Genomic DNA, 19,356 nt, shown 5'->3' on the forward strand with positions numbered 1-19,356 from the left:
AATTGAAAAGTTGTTCAAATTTTGTTCTCCAATTTTAAAAATGTTCTTCATTCTATAAAATATATTTACTTTTATAAAATGGACATAAGTACAAAGAATGTTCATGTTCAAAAATTGTTCATAAGTTTAAAAAATGTTCCCGCTTCAAAAACTATTTACAAATTTTTTTAAATGTTCCCTTTGTCATATATTTGTCACAATTTTCAAAAATAAATCTTGTTTTAGCATTTTTATAAAAAATTGTACTGTTTATAAGAAAATTTTCTATTTTTAAAAATTTATTCAAAAATTGAGAACTTGTTACAATTTTTTTCAACAATTCTAATAATGTTTGGGAACTTTTTAAAATTAATCTTCTTTCTCTAAAAAATGTATGCCTTTTCTACTAGTTTACATCTGTTCAGAAAATGTCAGTGTTTCAAAAAGTGTACATAAGTTGAAAAAATGTTTTCACTTCAAAAATAGTTTACATATTTCAAAAAATGTAATGTTTTGCATTAATTGGTTGAATTTAAAAAAAATGTTGTTATTTTCACACTTTTATAAAAATGTTCTTGTTTTACATAAAATGTTTCTCTTTTTTAAAGTCCGTTCACCAATTGAAAAGCTGTTCAAACTTTGCTCACCAATTTTTAAAATGTTCAAGAATTTTATAAAATGTTCTACATTTTCAGAATTATGTTTACCTTTTCAAGGAATGTACGTAAGTTCCAAAAATGTTCATGTTTCAAAAAGTATACATAAGTTGAAAAAAAGTTCCCGCTTCAAAAATTGTTTACAAATCATTTAACAAGTACTTTTTGAAAAAATCTTCTATGCTTTAAGACGATCCTGTTTTCAAACTTGTTGCGTTTTTGGAAATTCTTCTGAAATTCAAAAAAAAAATCTATTTATAATTTTTATCTGTAAATACAACAGCTGATTAAGTTTCAGAAACTCAAAAAAATTCAAAACATAAAACCTTTTAGGAATAAGAGAAAAAGAAACACAAAAGAAAATAAAGAATAAGACAAAAAAAGTAAAAAGGAAATAAATAAATAGCAAAAAAAAACGAGCTCGTTACCTGGCTAGCCCAGTCGCCTATTAGCGGCGGCGGCCCAGTAGCTTGCCTGTGTGAATGTATCCTATTGGATGTTGAATGCGTCCAATAGGAGGTCCCAACACAGTATCATACCTACCTACAAACGTACCACATACTTGACCATGCATGCATATATAATGGTCCATCCATATAGATGCAGATGCAGATGCAGATGGGCGCGGTGCCCGATTGATTCAACAGCAAGCTAGCTAGGCTTTTTTTGAGTCCAGCAAGCTATCTAGTGCGCGCCGATGCAGCAACAGCAAAGTTTTCATGTGTGCTACTAATTCAAGGCTGATCTTTGGGGCTGGCACCGCACACGTCCGCGTAGAACAAGCTTGAATTTGAAAAAATGTTGAACAAGCATTTAGAAAGTGTTAGACAAAGCATTTGAAGAATCTTAAATATGTATAGAAAAATGTAGATCATGTATTAAAAAATGATGCCATTTCTCAATAATGTATATAAAAATGTTGATCAAGTATTTGGAAAAATGTTGATCAAGTATTTGGAAAAATGTTCTACAAGTATTTGAAAAATGTTAATCAAGCATTTAAATGTTATGTGTGTATAGTTATGGTAACCATGTAAGTGAAAAATGGTAATCAGGCATTTAACATATGTTATGCGTGTATAGGAAAAATGTTGACCACGTATTAAAAAATGGTAAATTTTTATCGTGTATACAAAAATGGTGAACATGTTTTAAAAAATATTAATCAAGCATCTGGTAAATGTTAAATGTGTATAGCAAAAATATTTTCCATGTGTTCAAAAAATGTTAATATTGCATTTAGAAAATTTTAATCAAGCATTTGAAATATATGTTAAATGTGCATAGGAAAAATGTTGATCATGTATTAGAAAATGTTAATTTTGTATTTGAAAACTATTAATCAAACATGTGTATAGGAAAATTCTTGAGCATGTACTAAAAAATGTATCTTGTATTTGAGAAATGTTAATCAAGTATTTAATTTTGTTCAAATGTGTAGAAATCAATATTGACCATATATTAAACATCGTTAAATTTGCGTTTAAAAAATGTTAAACATATAACAGTAAACTGTTGTTCACATATACAAAAAATGTACAATGAAAAAAAGCAAAGAAAACCAAAAAAAGAAACTAGAAAAAGAAATGATAATAAAACCAAGGAATCAAATGCAGAAAAATGGGAAAACAAAATAAAAATCAGGGAAGAAAGAAGAAAAGAAACAAAAGAAAATGAATATGTATTGAAACCAGGTACATGATATACGTGATCTTCTAATAAAAAAACCAAGAAACAAAATAAGAAAACCAAACAGAAAAGAAAAGAAATGGGAGAAAAGAAAAAACCCGGAGAATACCGAATAGAGATGAATTAAAAAAAACTGTAAAACCAGGAAAAGAAAACGAACCATTATAAAAGCCATCGCTGTCTATTTCTAGTAGGTCGCACACTTTGTAGTAGACACAATTACGATGGCGGCCCAATGGCTAGCTGCAGGCAATAAGGATACATGTGATCTTCTAATAAGCATATTAATTTTGTTCGAATCAAACGCCTCATCCGTCAATGTATGAGTCGGGAAAATTTCAAAATATATAAATTGCTATGATAGTGATGGTCAAAGTTATATGAAATAGGATACGAATGAGGAGGCCATAGACCCGCCATCAACTCAGCAAGCCTCACGGGGTCCTACTATGTCGCCAAAATAGAAAGAACAACTGAGCATAGTCTGGTGGTGTTACGTACATGCACACGCCCATGCCGACGTCGGCGAGCTCGATGAAGCCGTCAGTTTTCATGGGGCCGTATCTTGCCTCAATGTCGTGACCACACAACCCTACTCGAAGAGGTATGAAATCGCGCCGCCACCGTTGTCGTCATGGCCTGACAATCCCAAACCCTAGGTTCGAGCGAGCCTGACAGGTGCTTGCGGGCGGAAACATGGACCTGTGATGCAAACGATTTGGGGCAAGTGTGGCATGCAGACGACCTAGGCACTTGTGCGTTGGGCGCAATGTGAGCGACCTCCATCAGGTTGGGACCAACCGATAGAAGCTGCGATTACCAGTTGAGTTGAGAGAAAAATAGGTAGGGAAGAACAGTCGATGTGACAAAAGGCTCGCAAAGTTTTAAATCGGGCAAAATGGATGAAATCTCACTAAACGGGGTAATTAGTATTAAAAAAAAGTTAAAATACAGGGTAAAAATCGGAATTCACTCTAAATTTTATCTCGTTATCTATAATCTGAGTTTGCGGCCATGTATAAAAAAAAATGAAGGGAGTACATTTTATTAGTTGAATTTATGATCAATGTTTACCCAAACTACGAGGAAGATTAGTAACCCAGCCGGACGAATAACACGCAACCTAGATACTCGTACTTTACATGATGAATGCACTTATGAGCATTGAGATTTGACCTGATCGGTACCAGCTTAATTAGGCTATACAATTTGGGGACACAACTTGTCTTATCCGGCACTTGGTCGGCGCCGGCTGGCCGGGGAATCTTATTGCCGACTTTTATTTTGCTTTTGTTTGCAACAACCTTATTGCCGAAACACACACAACACAAGCTATATAGCACGCTCATGTATACATCCAGCATTAGTTGTATTCTTTTTTTGACCGGGTCATTGCTTCTACTCTCTTTGATCAAATCTTGCTTCGTAGTGAGATTTGCGTGTGTTTGCTGGTGCAGATGACGAGGTAAAGCCGGTGCCGCCGCCGGCCATGCATGTTCGTGTTTGGCGACGGGGCGCTGGACGTAGGTAACAATGGGTACATGCCCGTCGTAGAGACGGAGGAGGGGTTCCCGCCTCAAGTCTCCCGATCTAGCAGCGGCAGGTTCAGCAACGGGGCTACACAAGTGCCAAACACATCATACACATACCTCTCTTCTCCCTTCATCGCCAACCATGTTTGTTTGATTGGTTGGTTTCATTGTGTCCAGCAACGTCTATCGGATTCCAGCAGAGCCCTCCAGCTTACTTGTCGCTTCACGGTGGGGTCAACATGTGGGGTGCCAACTACGCCTCCGCAGGTGCCGGGATTCGAAAATCCACTAGGTGTTTTGTATCCATTTCTCAAAAAAAAAAATGCATGAATCGATGAAATTGCACTCGTGCAAAATCAAATCAGCAACAATCCAAATAGAGATGAAATGTGAGATGCATGCATGTAGAACGGAGAGCGGTGCATCTCGTTGTGGGATCAACTCGCGTACTTGAGGGACACAAGGGCGCAGATGCATGGAAGCAAAGATTGCGGACGACGCCAAGTTGCGAGAGGTCCTGTCCAAGTCGGTCTTCCTCCTCAGCATCGGCAGCCAGGACCTCGACCCGACATGGAACCACAACCTCGTCTACCCGTCGCCGCAGACCGAGCTACGGGGAGGCCGTCACGTCCCTCTACGACATGGGTGCCAAGAAGCTGGCCATCATCAACGTCGGTCTCATCGGCTGCATTCCACCGCCCCCCAACAACGGCGGTTGTGATCAGACCTTGAACGACCGGGCCATCGCCTTCAACGCCGCACTCAAGACCCTCATGGCCGGCATCGCATCTAAGAAGCCAGACTTCTCCTACTCCATCGGCAACTACCATGACTTCACCGTTGCCGTCTTTGCCAACCCAGCGGATTACGGTAACCCGTCGACACATACTTGATCATGAGAGGCCGGCAACAGATTTATGCCTTGTTGTTTGATTATATATATATATATATATATATATATATATATATATAGTTGTGTTGTTGTTATGCGTGTAGGGATGGTGAATATGGGATCGTGCAACAAGTGGGGCTACCCGGACGGCGACAACCCGGACGAGTACTGGTTATGGGACCCAGAGTTCATGACGGACAAGGCGGCAAAGCTGACGGCCGCCGCCTTCTATTACGGGCCACCGAAGTACACCACGCCGATGACCTTCAAGGCACTGCTGGAGATGAAATAATCGTATTGTTGTTTGACTTGTATTATTATTTGTCCACTGTAATTGTGGTTGTGGCTCGCTAAGCAACTGGAACGAAATGCAACGCCCCGGAGAATAAAATTAGGTTATTCTGACGTACAACGTATGATGAATGAATAAGATAATGTGTCAAAATACCAATGGCATGTTTGAATCTAACGAGATAATGGTGTTGCGGGTAGGGAATGGTTGTGATTATTTGATTTTCCAAGATGGTGATCCTAGTCGAAAGAACTGTGCCTGATCAAATCGCTTGGCCGGGGAAGGGAACCTTAGTATTGATAGGATGGACTGCCCCACTTTGCCAAGCATGGAAACACAAAAACTATGTCATCGTCGTCCTGGGTTGTCTATGTAGTCATGGAGCTCACCGCCGTCGATGGGATGAGGAAGAATGGATCAACCGGCGAATTAGGTCGAGTTTTTAACTGTCTCGCCCTACTGTCCTTCTTCTCTCCCTCCAAGAGCTTCTTGCGCTACTATCCTGGAGGGTGAGCTTTTTCGCATTCATCATTGCAGTCCCTCGTTCACTTCCATTTAATTATGCACCACTTACTGAAGTATTAGAGGGTGTTTGGATCAATAGAGACTAGAGACTAGAGACTAGTAGTAGTCACCTTTAGTCAGTAAACCTCCAAACACCCCTGACTAATGGGTGACTAAAACTAATTTAGTCCCTAGTCACCCCATCCTCAACTTTTACTGACTAAAGTCTCTTCTCTAATTAATTGGCGGGCCCATCCTGTTGCGGGCTCATCCTCCCATGCGGGCACGCCAATGGAAGGGAGATAAATGTAAGGAAGAGAGAATAATTTAATACTGAGACATTTAATGCTGACTAGTAATAGTCACCTTCCAAACAGGGCCTGACTACAAACTTCTAGTCTGACTACTACTAGTCACATGACTAGAGAGTATCCAAACACCCTCTTAGTCATAGTGGTGGTATCTTAGCTACTGTAGTAACATATACTCGGGAATAGCAAACATGCTGATGTGGTAGAGAATTAAAGAAGAAATAGAAGGTTAAAGTAACGTAGATACCGTATCATGTTAAATGCAATGCTACTAAATAAGATCATCTATGATAAGACTGGCCATAATGGGAGTAATTTAGGTAGTATCATGTACTTGGAACTAGCAAACATGCTGATGTGACACACAATTAAAGAAGAAAGAGAGGGTTGGTGTAACATAGGTAGATACCATAACATGTTAAATGTTATGCTACTATGTGTCATGCATGTCAATAAATGAGGTCATCTATGATACTAGTTTACGATATTATGCATTATGGAGGTGGTATCATACAATAATATTATATGCATGATACTATTATATGATACTCCCCATTATGGCCAGCCTAATAGTTTATGATGCTATACACTATAAAGGTATCATCATACAATAGTATCATATGCTACTATATGTTACTCCCCACTATGGCTAGCCTTAGGATTTAACAAGTCGGACTAATCAAAGCGTAGGTTACAAAGAGAATATTGTATTATTTTTGTGCATTTTTTTGCTACCGCATAGTCGAAGGAAAAATAAAGATGCGGATCGGAGCAGGCCTTTGCCCCTCGCAGGGCACTAATTTTCTATGGCCCAATCAAAGGAAGAAAAATGTGGAGCAGGCTCTCCTTGACTGCACGGCTTAAAAGCTGGCAGATCTTACTTCAAGTCAGGCCGACTGGCGACTGCAGGTGAACTAATACCATAATCCCTTCGTTCTTAAATATAATCTTTTTAAGATATTTTATTAAAAGACAACGTACGAATGTATATAGAGATACTTTAGAATATAGTTTCATTCATTTTGCTCTGTAAATCTTTTAAAAGAATTACATTTAGGAACAAAGGAAGTACTGTAGTGCTTCCTTTACTTATAGAATAGTGATAACTTACCACAGGTGCCATACAAATTATTCCCTTATGATCTTATATTAGTTTACACAGGTAGTAAGTTTCATTTGAGAAATACAACATAAGTCATATTGATTGTTACCGCCATGCCAAAATGATGAAAATATGGAATGTCTGAAGTTGAACAACCGGCCGAACAACATATGTTTACATGGTTAGGATGACAATGATATTCTCAACCGATTAATTAATTAGGATCCAAGTTTAGATTTAACATTGGTGTTTGTATTTTTAAAAATTTATTTCAGACCTTCCGATGATGTGCAATCATTGGAGTAGACATTCCCTTAGGCATCTATGGCAATTTCGTCTTTCAACGTGATGCGCCGGTTCAGTCTTTTCAAGATGTTTTTAGGAGAAGGGTGTGCATGCATGCGTTCATAGGGATGGGCGTATGTGCATAGTCTGAATATCTGCTTTCTATCGTCACGGACGAACCCAAGTACAGCCGAGTGGGGGCTCAGTCCCCCATTCAAAATTTTGAATTCCCTTTGTATATGTGCATATTTTGAAAGAAAAGACTTCAAAGTCAGCACATTTATAGAAGATGTGCCCCTAGTCAAATGATGTGCCCCCATTCAGAATTTTGTCTGGGTCCGCCCCTGTGTATCGTGTTAAAAAGAAAAAAATGAACAACCTGCCTTAATTTGGACAACTAAGATCCCCTGAGCCACAAATCAAGTTAATCAATAAAATTTATCGGACTTCATGAGGAATTTTGGAAAAAATTAAATGATAAGGGCCTCTATGGATACTATTACTAGGCAGAAAGTCACAATGATTATGTCGGTTGCTTCTTTCATTTCATCTTCCCCTCTTCTCGCTGCTATTACAGGCTCGAGCCACGAAAATTTACTACTAGTTTCTAGGTTCTAGCCCATCTTTACCCAGTGTCTACCATCGAGCATGTTGTTTATCCGTTTCAACCCTTGTAACGAGAAGTTAAAAACCTGTCTTTCATTTTCATTCAAGATTCTGACTTTTACCATATATAAAAATATATAATGCACGTTGAGATCGATTCGACCTGACCAAGCAACTTAATTACTGAAAAAGGCTTTTGCCCGAATATTGCTTTTGGCTCCCGAGCTCACTTGAGGTCTTTAAATTTAAACTTTAAATTCAGTGAAAATTTGTATTTTAATGTTTCAAAAAATTCTGAAAAAAAATACATAGATAAATGAAGATATAATACATAAGTGTGTAAATTTTCAGAACAAAATACATTGAAATGAGGGCTGTGCAAAAAAGACAAATCTGAGGCTGTTTAACACATGTTACTACTCATCATTTCAGACCATGAATTTGTCTTTTTTGTACAGATCACGTTTTAAAGTATTTTGACCTGAAATTTTACACACATGTCGGTTACATCCTTACATACATGCATATTTTTTTCATAATTTTTTGAACCATAAAAATTTGAAATTGAATTTTTCAAAAATAAAGGCCTCCATGGCTCCCGGGAGCCAAAACGCCATTCTCGCTTTTGCCCCGCTTTATAAATAAATCAACGAACCACATGCAACAAGCATACAATCCAACACCACACACACTCAAGGTAGATACAAGGGGTTGACGGTCAGCAACAACAAAACTCAACGACCCAGGTAACTCCAAAGCGGTGTTGGAGAACGTTGCATGGGAAACAAAAAAATTCCTAAGCACACAAAGACCTATCATGATGATGTCCATCTACGAGAGGAGATTTGGATCTACATACCCTTTTAGATCACACAGCAGGAAGCGTTAAGAAACGCGGTTGATGTAGTGGAACGTCTTCACGTCCCTCGATCCGCCCCACGAACCGTCCCGCGATCCGTCTCAGGATCCGTTCCAATCTAGTGCCGAACGGACGGCACCTCCGCGTTCAGCACACGTACAACTCGACGATGATCTCGGCCTTCTTGATCCAGCAAGCAAGACGGAGAAGTAGATGAGTTCTCTAGCAGCGTGACGGCGCTCCGGTGGTGCTGATGATCTACTCCGGCAGGGCTCCGCCCGAGCTCCGTAGAAATCCGATCTAGAGGTGGAACTATGTGGTTTAGGGTTGAGTTGCACATGACAAAAGTAGTTTCAAATCAGCCCTAAATCACTACTATATATAGGAGGGAGGGGGAGGAGGCTTGCCTTGAGGGCCAAGCCCTCAAGGGTGCGCCGACCAGGAGGAGACGAGGAATCCTACTCCAATTAGGATTGGAAAGTGGAGTCATTCTCTTCCTTCCCACCTCCCTTTTTTTCTCTTTGGTTTTTCTTCTCTTGGCGCCAAGGCCTTCTTGGGCTGTCCCACTAGCCCACTAAGGGCTGGTGCGCCATCCTAAAGCCATTGGACTCCCTCCGGATGGGTTGCCCCCTCCCGGTGAACTTCTAGAACCCATTCGTCACTCCTGGTACAATGCTGGTAATGCCCGAAAACTTTCCGGTAACCAAATGAAACCATCCTATATATCAATCTTCGTTTCCGGACCATTTCGGAAACCTTCGTGGCGTCTGTGATCTCATCTGGGACTCCGAACAACATTCGGTAACCACACATATAACTCAACTATACTAAAACATTATCGAACCTTAAGTGTGCAGACCCTGCGGGTTCGAGAACTATGTAGACATGCCCCGAGGCACTCCTCGGTCAATATCCAATAGCGGGACCTGGATGCCCATATTGGATCCTACATACTCTCCGAAGATCTTATCGGTTGAACCTCAGTGTCAAGGATTCATATAATCCCGTATGTCATTCCCTTTGTCCTTCGGTATGTTACTTGCCCGAGATTTGATCGTCGGTATCCACATACCTATTTCAATCTCATTACCGGCAAGTCTCTTTACTCGTTCTGTAATACAAGATCCCGTGACTTACACTTAGTCACATTGCTTGCAAGGCTTGTGTGTGATGTTTTATACCGAGTGGCCCCCCAGATACCTCTCCGTCACAAGGAGTGACAAATCCCAGTCTTGATCCATACTAACTCAACGGACACCTTCGGAGATACCTGTAGAGCACCTTTATAGTCACCCAGTTACGTTGCGATGTTTGATGCACACAAGGTATTCCTCCGGTGCCAGTGAGTTATATGATCTCATGGTCATAGGAACAAATACTTGACATGCAGAAAACAATAGCAATAAAATGACACGATCAATATGTTACATTCATAGTTTGGGTCTAGTTCATCACATGATTCTCCTAATGATGTGATCCAGTTATCAAGTGAAAACACTTGCACATAGCCAGAAAACCTTGACTATCATTGATCAAATGGCTAGCCAACTAGAGGCTTGCTAGGAACATTGTTTTGTCTATGTATACACACCTCTATATATGTTTTCATTCAATACAATTATAGCATGGATAATAAACGATTATCTTTAAACAAGAAATATAATAATAACTATTTATAATTGCCTCTAGGGCATATTTCCAACAGTCTCCCACTTACACTAGAGTCAATAATCTAGTCCGCACATCGCCATGCGATTTACATTGTAATAAATCGAACACCCATACAGTTCTGGTGTTGATCATGTTTTTCCTGTGGAAGAGGTTTAGTGAGCGGGTATGCTACATTCAGATCCGTGTGCACTTTGCAAATATTCACGTCCTCTCCTTCGACGTAGTCGCAGATGAGGTTGAAGTGTCGTTTGATGTGTTTGATCTTATTGTGAAACCTTGGTTCCTTTTCTAAGGCAATGGCCATGGTGTTTTCAGCAGAATTGCCATGGTGTTGTTTTTGCGCAGAAATAGAAGTTCTCGGAATGACCTGAAAATTTATGAAGAATTTTTCTGGAATTTATGAAAAATATTGGCGCAAGAATCAGCAGAGGAAGTGGAGTCGTGAGCCCACAAGCCCACCAGGCGCGGCCCCCCCTGGCCGCGCCTGGCAGGCTTGTGGGGCCCACAAATCTCCACCGCCTCCAAATCCAGCTCTATTTAGTCGGTTTCGTCCGGAAAAAAATCAAGGAGAAGAGTTCATCGCGTTTTACGATACGGAGGCGCCGCCACCTCCTGTTCTTCATGTGGAGGGCAGATCTGGAGTCCGTTCTGGGCTCCGGAGAGGGGAGATCGTCGGCATCGTCATCACCAACCTTCCTTCATCGCCAATTCCATGATGTTGTTCACCGTTCGTGAGTAATCTCATCGTAGGCTTGTTGGACGGTGATGGGTTGGATGAGATCTATCATGTAATTGAGTTAGTTTTGACGGGGGATTGATCCCTAGTATCCACTATGTTCTGAGATTGATGTTGCTACTACTTTGCCATGCTTAATGCTTGTCACTAGGGCCCGAGTGCCATGATTTCAGATGTGAACCTATTATGTTGTCGCCAATATATGTGTGTTCTTGATCCTATCTTGCAAGTTGTAGTCACCTACTATGTGTTATGACCCGGCAACCCCGGAGTGACAATAGTGGAACCACTCCCGGAGATGACCATAGTATGAGGAGTTCATGTATTCACCAAGTGTTAATGCGTTGGTCCGGTTCTTTATTAAAAGGAGAACCTTAATATCCCGTAGTTTCCATTAGGACCCCGCTGCCACGGGAAGGATGGACAATAGATGTCATGCAAGTTCTTTTCCCTAAGCACGTATGACTACATACGGAATACATGCCTACATTACATTGACGAACTGGAGCTAGTTACTTATATCTCCGTATTATAACTGTTGCATGATGAATAACATCCGGCATAATCATCCTTCACCGATCCAATGCCTACGAGTCTTTCCTACTGGTCCTTGCTACGTTACTCTATCGCTACTTGCTGTCACTGCTGCTACTAGTTACTGTTGCTACTGTTGCTATCATACTACCTTGCTACTGATACTTTGCTACAAATACTAAATCTTTCAGGTGTGGTTGAATTGACAACTCAACTGCTAATACTTGAGAATATTCTTTGGCTTCGCCTTGTGTAGAATCAACAAATTTGGGTTGAATACTCTATCCTCGAAAACTGTTGTGATCCCCTATACTTGTGGGTTATCAGAGGCCACCTCCATGGCCTCCTTGGAGGCTTGGGGAAGGGAGGTGTGGGACGCATTCCCACCCTCCGCCAGCTCGGCTCGTAGTGAATTTCCCTCCGAGACCCGATCTATTGGCTGGTCTCAGACGGGGTTGTGATAAGCAAAAAAATATATCAACCAATTAAAATAGGATTCGGTATAAGTTCACTCAATCAAGTCAACAGAGCTCGTACCTTCGGGCCAGGGGTTTAACCCTGGGGGCTCGGCGGGGAACCATCTCGAACTCCCTGATTTCGTCGTCGGAATACAGACAGGTGTCAAGAGAAGCGACCTTGCCTTTACAAGGCCTCTTCGGGGCCCTAGGAGGTAGGGCTTCTTCCTCCACCTCTTGCGGCGCTCTCATCTTGGACTGGGAGGAGTTTGTATGCTCCTATTCTTCCACCTCCTCCACCTCGCGGGTAGAGGAAACACACGTGTCCTTGGACTTAGTGTCCGGGGGACCCCTGGAATGGAGACCTTCGCGAGTCTCCTTCTTCTTCGGCTCCGGTGCCTTGTACGGCCTCGGAATCGACATTGTGGCCAGCAGGTGTGACCTTGGCTCTTCAGGTAAAGGAGTTGGATCGTTGATGTTCTTGGCTATGGCCAACCACTCCTGTCGAAACCATTTGGGGAGAGGTGAGATCTCTATAAAGGAAATCGGAACTTTGGGACACGGATAGTATTCGGACATACCTCGACTGGAGGAGTCTTGTCGTCAAGACCTCCGTCTTCATCCTCGGCTGGCCACGCTTGTTGGGGCTTGAATAAAGCCTGTCATTTGTCCTCATGGGTCGTACGGAAGAACTCATTTATGACCTTGGGTTCATCGGGCTTCACATCGGATTCGCCTGATGCTGACATAGTAGGATGCGCCGATGCAGAGCGACTTGGATCACATCGGTCAATTGGATGTTCGCATCCACCATCTGCTTGATGCGTTTTGCATCATCTTCACATCCCTGGCAAACTCCCAGTCCATGTTTTTCTTGACCCAGGAGGTTAGTATCTCTGGAGGACCGGACTTGAAATCGGCAGGCGGCGCCCAGTTCGCCTCCTGTGGTTCGGTGATGTAAAACCACTCCTTCTTCCAGCGCTTGATAGTATCTATCAAGGTGCCCTCTAGCCATATCACCTTGCAGAGCTTGCTTATCACCGCCCCGCCGCAATTAGCATGCTGGCTCCTCACCGACTTTGGCTTGACGTTGAACGTCTTGAGCCAGAGCCCAAAATGGGGTGAACCCGCAAGAATGCTTCGCACACGATGATGAAGGAGGTAATGTGCATAATGGAGTTGGGAGGAAGATCATGGGAATCCAGGACTTAATAGAACGTAGGGCCCCTAACGAAAGGGTGAAGGGGAAAACCTAGACCCTAGAGGAAATGCGGAATGAACACTACCCGCTCACCCGACCTTGGAGTCGGGATCCCTTGGCCTGCCTCCGCTGCCCGGTGGGCAATGTCAGAGGAAAGATATCCGTAGCGCTTCAGCTCCTCGATGTGAGCGTCGGAGATGGTCGACACCTCCCACTTACCATGAGAGCCGGCCATGGTGTGGGCTCGAAGCCGAGGATGCAGGTGGTAGAAACTTTTGGATCTTTGTTCCTTTTTATAAGGGATTGTAATACCAAGGGTCCCTTTTACTGCGCCAGTTGTTCCACCACCCACCTCTGAAAAATTATCGAGCCGTTATGCTCGTTGGTAAGCATGTGCAGTTATTGGTATACCAGTAAATGCGGAGGCACGATCTCCTCGAGAGGGTGTGTCCCTTGAAGCATGGCCCTGAGCCGCGGTTTGAGGCGACCTTTCGTCGGGAAAGCCTGCCAATTGAGGGGCTATTCACACATGGGCGTTTAAATGCCTTCGTTAAAAAAGATGCCAGTTTTAAAGATGTGCAGGTTAGTGAAGCGATCAAATCACAATCAGCCGGGCATGGGTGGAACTCACCTTGCAAGCCGATTACTATCGATATGAGAGGTTGTCGAAGACTAAACACACCGACGTTGAAGGATAGTTCAGAGGCTACTGAGGGAGTCCGGGATTCTGGGGTCCTCGGGTGACCGGTTAGTCAATACTGGATGAGCCTATTGGGCCGCGCTGAAGAAGACCGGGCGTGATGACGACCTCTACTTTGGAAGGAATATCCTGAAGATTGGCGTGTACTTTAAGCTTAGAAAGAATAGGTCGGCTCATCTATTCCCGATTGTAGTCGGTAACTTCTAAACCCTAGGGATCCTGGTGTCTATATAAACCAGGTCCCCTATCTGTGTAGAGTAGGCTAAATCATCTAGGGTTTAGCATATATGATCTCAAGTTAGATCAACTGTGTAATCATCTTCATAATTACAATCAAGTAGGACGTAGGATATTACGTCCATAGGAGGGCCCGAACCTGGGTAAACCAATGTCTCCCCCCTCTTCCTGCAACCCATCGATCCAAAATCTGCCGGTTTTGACACCAACAAGAGGAGAGTGGAATTTCGTGTGTAGGGATGAAATTCGTAGATGTACGAAAAAATGCAAAAAGTGAAGGCTGCTCTCTTATCACACCGAAACACTTCAGATATCATGGCTTTAAGAAATACACGAAATCATCTAATTCAAAGAAAAATAAGATAAGGATATATCACAAAAGCCACAACCGACTAACCATATAACTAGATGTTTAGACACCTATTGTATTGCCAAACCGGTTATAGGTATTCTGTGCTACCGTTTCCCAACGGTTGCATCCATAAGCCACATGCTCCATGACTTGTGCACGGCTAAGTAACGACCACGTATGAATCCAGACAGTTGCCCTGAAGATAACCTGCAAAAAGAATGTGATATTATGCATGTTGAAAATTTGCTCAAATAACCTAAAATAATGCGCATACTCCAACTCAAATATGTGTTGCTAACTTAGGTTGTACCACGTGTAACCAAGTTGCGAATAAGGTTCCAATGCTATCAGAAAGACCGACGTTAAAAGCTACGTGTATTGTGTGTCACGGTAGCCTAGCCAAAGAACAGTCAATAAACATATATTGGATCGACTAGTCTCTGTCACAAAGGACAGTCAAAGCTATGCACCTCTAAAACACCCACAAGCAAAGGAAGAAGAAAAGATCACACATCACGTCTTAGCTTGCCACTTGGATAAAGTGTCCCTCCCGTTCCAAATGTTATGGAATACTATAATATACAGTACAACAACATTTTAGTATCTTTGCTTATAGCAAGCCAAAAAGCCCACAGGGGAAAAGACGGTTCTGCCCCCGGGGGTGCCAAAATATCAAAGGGAGGAGAGATTTTCTTCCCTGGCCGGTGGCGCACGCGCAGACCATTTCCATTTTCCAATTCCATTTCTACCCCCCGCGTTCTCCCTCCCTCGCGCCCACCGCCACGCTGCGCCGACGACGTTCCCCTCCGCCGCCGACGCCCTGACCGCCGCGTCTCCGCCGCCTCCCCGGCCCTCAGGCCCTCCTCCTCCCGCCTCGCCTCGCGTCGCTCTTCCGGTTCGCCTACCGACCAACCCGGGCCCCGATCCGCGCGGAGGGAGGGGGGAGGGGGAGAGATGGCAGTGGTCCTCGCGTGGCTCAACGCCAGGGTCGTCGACCCCCTGCTGCAGGTGATCCAGAGGTGAGCCCCTGGTTCCGCTTCGTATCTGCTCGCCGGCCCCGGTTCGATGGATATTGCTGCCGCTGCTGCTGACGATGACGAGCCTTGTGTTGCGGTGCAGGGGCGCGGAGCCGAAGCAGCTCGCCTTCTCCGCCGCGCTCGGCGTCACCATCGGGATCTTCCCCATCTGCGGTACGTGGCTGACGATAATTTATCCGCGCTTCAAATTATCTAGATTCGAATTCTCCATACGCATGCCGTGTCGGCGCAGCAACACAGTACAATCGGATCCGATGCGTGCGTGTGCGGCCACAGTTTGAGCACAACACGGCTCAGTTCCTGCAAAACACACGGCTTTGCTATGAGCCCTTCATTTACGTCTCCAACTGATGGCTCTCCATCCCGGCGTGTTCAGAGTTTTGGCCATTCTTTCTTGTCATCAACATTGTTGGGCTTAAGGATTTACAGAAAAGCACCTGTCAATTACATGTGGTAGCTTAGGAAAAACTTCTTCCAAGTTGTTGAGGTTCAGCGCTGTGCAGTTATTGTACACGTTTCATAATACTTTTTCATAATACTTTTTCTCAAAGCAACTTGATGTGAACTTGGCCTTCGTTGATTGTATAGGGACCACTGTTATTATCGGTGGACTTGCTGTGGCCATGTTAGGAGCTCGCTGCAATGCCGTTACTGTCATGGTTCTGAATTTAGCTGCCACTCCTCTCGAGCTAAGGTAAGCACGCGCAGTCAGCATTAAGTACAGTAAATCAAGTTCCATTTTCTGAATCCTTATATAAGAAGAATTGCTGGTTCTATGTCGAGCTCTGTATCTAGAAATAATTGTCGGTTCTATGTCAAGCTTTTTAATCATATGGACGGCTGTTGGTTCTATGTCAAGCTTTAATTATATGGACGGATGTTGGTTCTATGTCAAGCTTTAACTATATGAACAGTTATTGGTTCCATGCCAAGCTTTATGTACTCCCTCCGTCCACGAATAGGTGTACTTCTACCTTTTGTCCTAAGTCAAAATTTTAAAGTCTTGACTAAGTTTATAGACAAGGATAGTAATATATATGCCATCAAATAGGTATATTATGAAAGTACATTTCAAAATCTATCTACTGATACTAATTTAGTGCCATAAATGCTGTTGCTTTTCTCTATAAAGTTGGCGAAATTTTTAATACTTCGACTTAGGACAAAAGTTAGAAGTACACTTATTCGCGGGCGGAGGGAGTATAGGAATAGTAGGTTCACTTTAGCGCTGAAAGATACAGACTTAAGCTCTATATCACTAAACTATGTTGTTTCACTTAATATCACTCAAACTTTGTTCTGTCCTTTTCGTCCACTTAAGGCCGATTTCTCTTTTCTGTGCTATCATTTACCTTTTTTTTTAATGGCATTCATTTACCTGTATATAAAAGTGAGGGTGTACAAGACTCCACATAGCTCAAGCTGTGTTCGTAAGTCATAACAGGGCAGATTTGTGTACTCAATTACTTCTTTTGAATTTGGTAGTCTCAAGTTCCTTGTTCATAGGACGTACTTTTGTTATACATAACATGCATTACAGTGCTGATACCCCAAATCCGCTTTGGTTATTATGCTACTTGAAAAAAGTGGCTGGTGATAATCCATGTGCTGCTGCTAGTTTCCAGGCACGCTGACCTTGAAATAATGGATTTCCTTTTCATGACTTGTTTAATGCCGAACAAAGTTCTTCAGTAGACTAGTGTATTTTCTTTAGCTTGGCTTTACAGTTGCATTGTGATAGACGTTTCAATCTAAATGATTAAATATAATTAGGGGCAAATATCATTCCAAAATGGGCTATTTTGTAAGGAAAGAGTGGGAGGTCATGCTCTATATCTCCGGGGACTTGTTTCTTTTTTAACAGGGTTTGATCTTTGAAATTTTGCATGGCATACAACTTGCGCCCCCTCTGTCAATATTTATTTAAATTTCTTGAAATTTTATTCCCAATGGTTCGCAGCTTTAGTGCATTTTCACTGCCATTGTACCTGGGCACAGCAATTGTAAGCTATAAGCAATCATGTTTTAATTGATTTAGAGCTACCAGTGAACTTTCATTTTTACCGGATCCTCCCTATATCTGGTTTCAATGAGTTTGGCAGTGTCGTTTCCTGATTATGTTTTCCTCAGCTTGATCATTCCTTTCTTGCGTTTGGGAGAAGCAGTCACGGGCGGTGAGCACTTCCCCTTGACATCTGATGCATTCAAGATGGTCCTCACTGGCCATGCCTCAAAGGGCGTGCTCCTCAGCATTTTTCACGCGGTTAGTAAAATTGGTTTGGCCATCAAGTTTATCCCATCCATAAGAAATGAGCATTGTGTCGTATTTTTCCTCAGAAACACTGACATGACTGTTGCCATTGTTGAATGAATACAGATTCTCGGCTGGATGGTTGCTGCACCGTTTGTGATGGCTGGGCTGTACACCTTATCCGTCCCTTGTTTCAAGTACCTGGTCAGCAGGTTTGGCGTGATTCCTTCGAGCCCCAGGACGCCAATGAAAGCGGTATAATGTAGCTGTTTTCCCCTAAAGCAACTTTCATAACACATTTGAAGCTGTGTACGCGAATTCATTATATTGTCCGATTGAGATGGTCTGGTCAATGGTTTACTCAGACGTCGTAACTCCTAAGGGCTAGCGCATAAATAGATTTGCAGAGACATATACTTGTGTTAGTATCAGATTCAGAGGCATATGCTCCATGTGTTAGCAAGCCACATGTTGAGGCGCTGTATTTCTTATATATGAAGCAGTAGCAATTTTTTCGATTTCTTCATTTCACGTGTGCAACTCACCTGTTTCAAACCTGATGATATTCATCGTTGCTTTGGAAACTATGGACCGTCTATTTGAGACATGTTTCTTTTCATCTCTACTAGGTTTTGCTTTGCCCGAACGAATCTGAACCCGAAAATGGGGCTGCACCATTGCTCGTCCATGCCGACTGATCTTACGGTGCCGTCATCTGGACATCATCATCAGACATTTCTCATCTGCATTTGTGTGTCCACTGGCCGTTCTCATCTGCTGGCTCATGTTATGTAAACTGTTGTCTATTGTCTGTAGATATTATGCTGATTGTGTTACCCGTAACTGTTAGTACTCCCGTTAGGGACAGCTCGTGTATCCTCACGCGGAGCTCTAGGCAAATATGTATATATACAGGTCTTCTATTAAGATATACACCCTCTGTTCCATAATAATGTAAGACGTTTTTTGACACTATTGCAGTGTCAAAAAACGTATGTCTTGCATGATGGGACAGAGGGGTATCTCTCATACATACAATACGGTAAATAAATAAAGGATACTGAGTTTGGAGAGGTCAAAATTCGACTCAGTGTCTTTGTGAAGCATGTCTAACTGAAGCGACCTGTAAGGGACGCTGTGGAGAGCAATAGCCACATGTGTGACTGCATGTAAAATGCATCGATACATATAAGCTGTACCAAAAGAGTAAATGTAGAGACAAAATTGCCAAAATCCATAAGCAGAAACAACAATGCTCACACGGGATAGAGGTCTTTTTTAACATCTCTTGCTCAATAGCTCCATCTCCACACGAGGGATCATTTTACTTTTGTCAGCTCCAATTTGTCATTGTGCCAGTAACTTGCTCTACAACTATATGTACGTAAAATGAAGAAGAAACAATCCGGCCACCAATGACATAACCTCGTTTTAACTTGTTTGCGCTGCAAACTACTTCCTTCGTCTCAAAATTT

The 19,356-nt window shown here is 42.5% G+C and overlaps 1 protein-coding gene and 1 pseudogene across 1 annotated transcript; both read left to right on the forward strand.

Moving 5' to 3' along the window:
- The first annotated feature begins 3,817 nt into the window (after window positions 1-3,817).
- Window positions 3,818-5,215, forward strand: LOC123403036 (annotated as a pseudogene).
- Window positions 5,216-15,297: 10,082 nt separating this feature from the next.
- On the forward strand, window positions 15,298-18,962 carry LOC123452532. Its single transcript, XM_045129196.1, has 6 exons — window positions 15,298-15,612; window positions 15,713-15,783; window positions 16,219-16,324; window positions 17,761-17,893; window positions 18,008-18,136; window positions 18,511-18,962. Exons 1-6 carry the CDS (start codon window positions 15,548-15,550, stop codon window positions 18,577-18,579), a joined length of 573 nt encoding a protein of 190 aa, XP_044985131.1. The 5' UTR covers window positions 15,298-15,547; the 3' UTR covers window positions 18,580-18,962.
- The last annotated feature ends 394 nt before the right edge of the window (window positions 18,963-19,356 follow it).

The sequence above is a fragment of the Hordeum vulgare genome, chromosome 1H (genome assembly GCF_904849725.1).
Source record: "Hordeum vulgare subsp. vulgare chromosome 1H, MorexV3_pseudomolecules_assembly, whole genome shotgun sequence".
In the NCBI taxonomy this organism is placed as follows: domain Eukaryota; kingdom Viridiplantae; phylum Streptophyta; class Magnoliopsida; order Poales; family Poaceae; genus Hordeum; species Hordeum vulgare.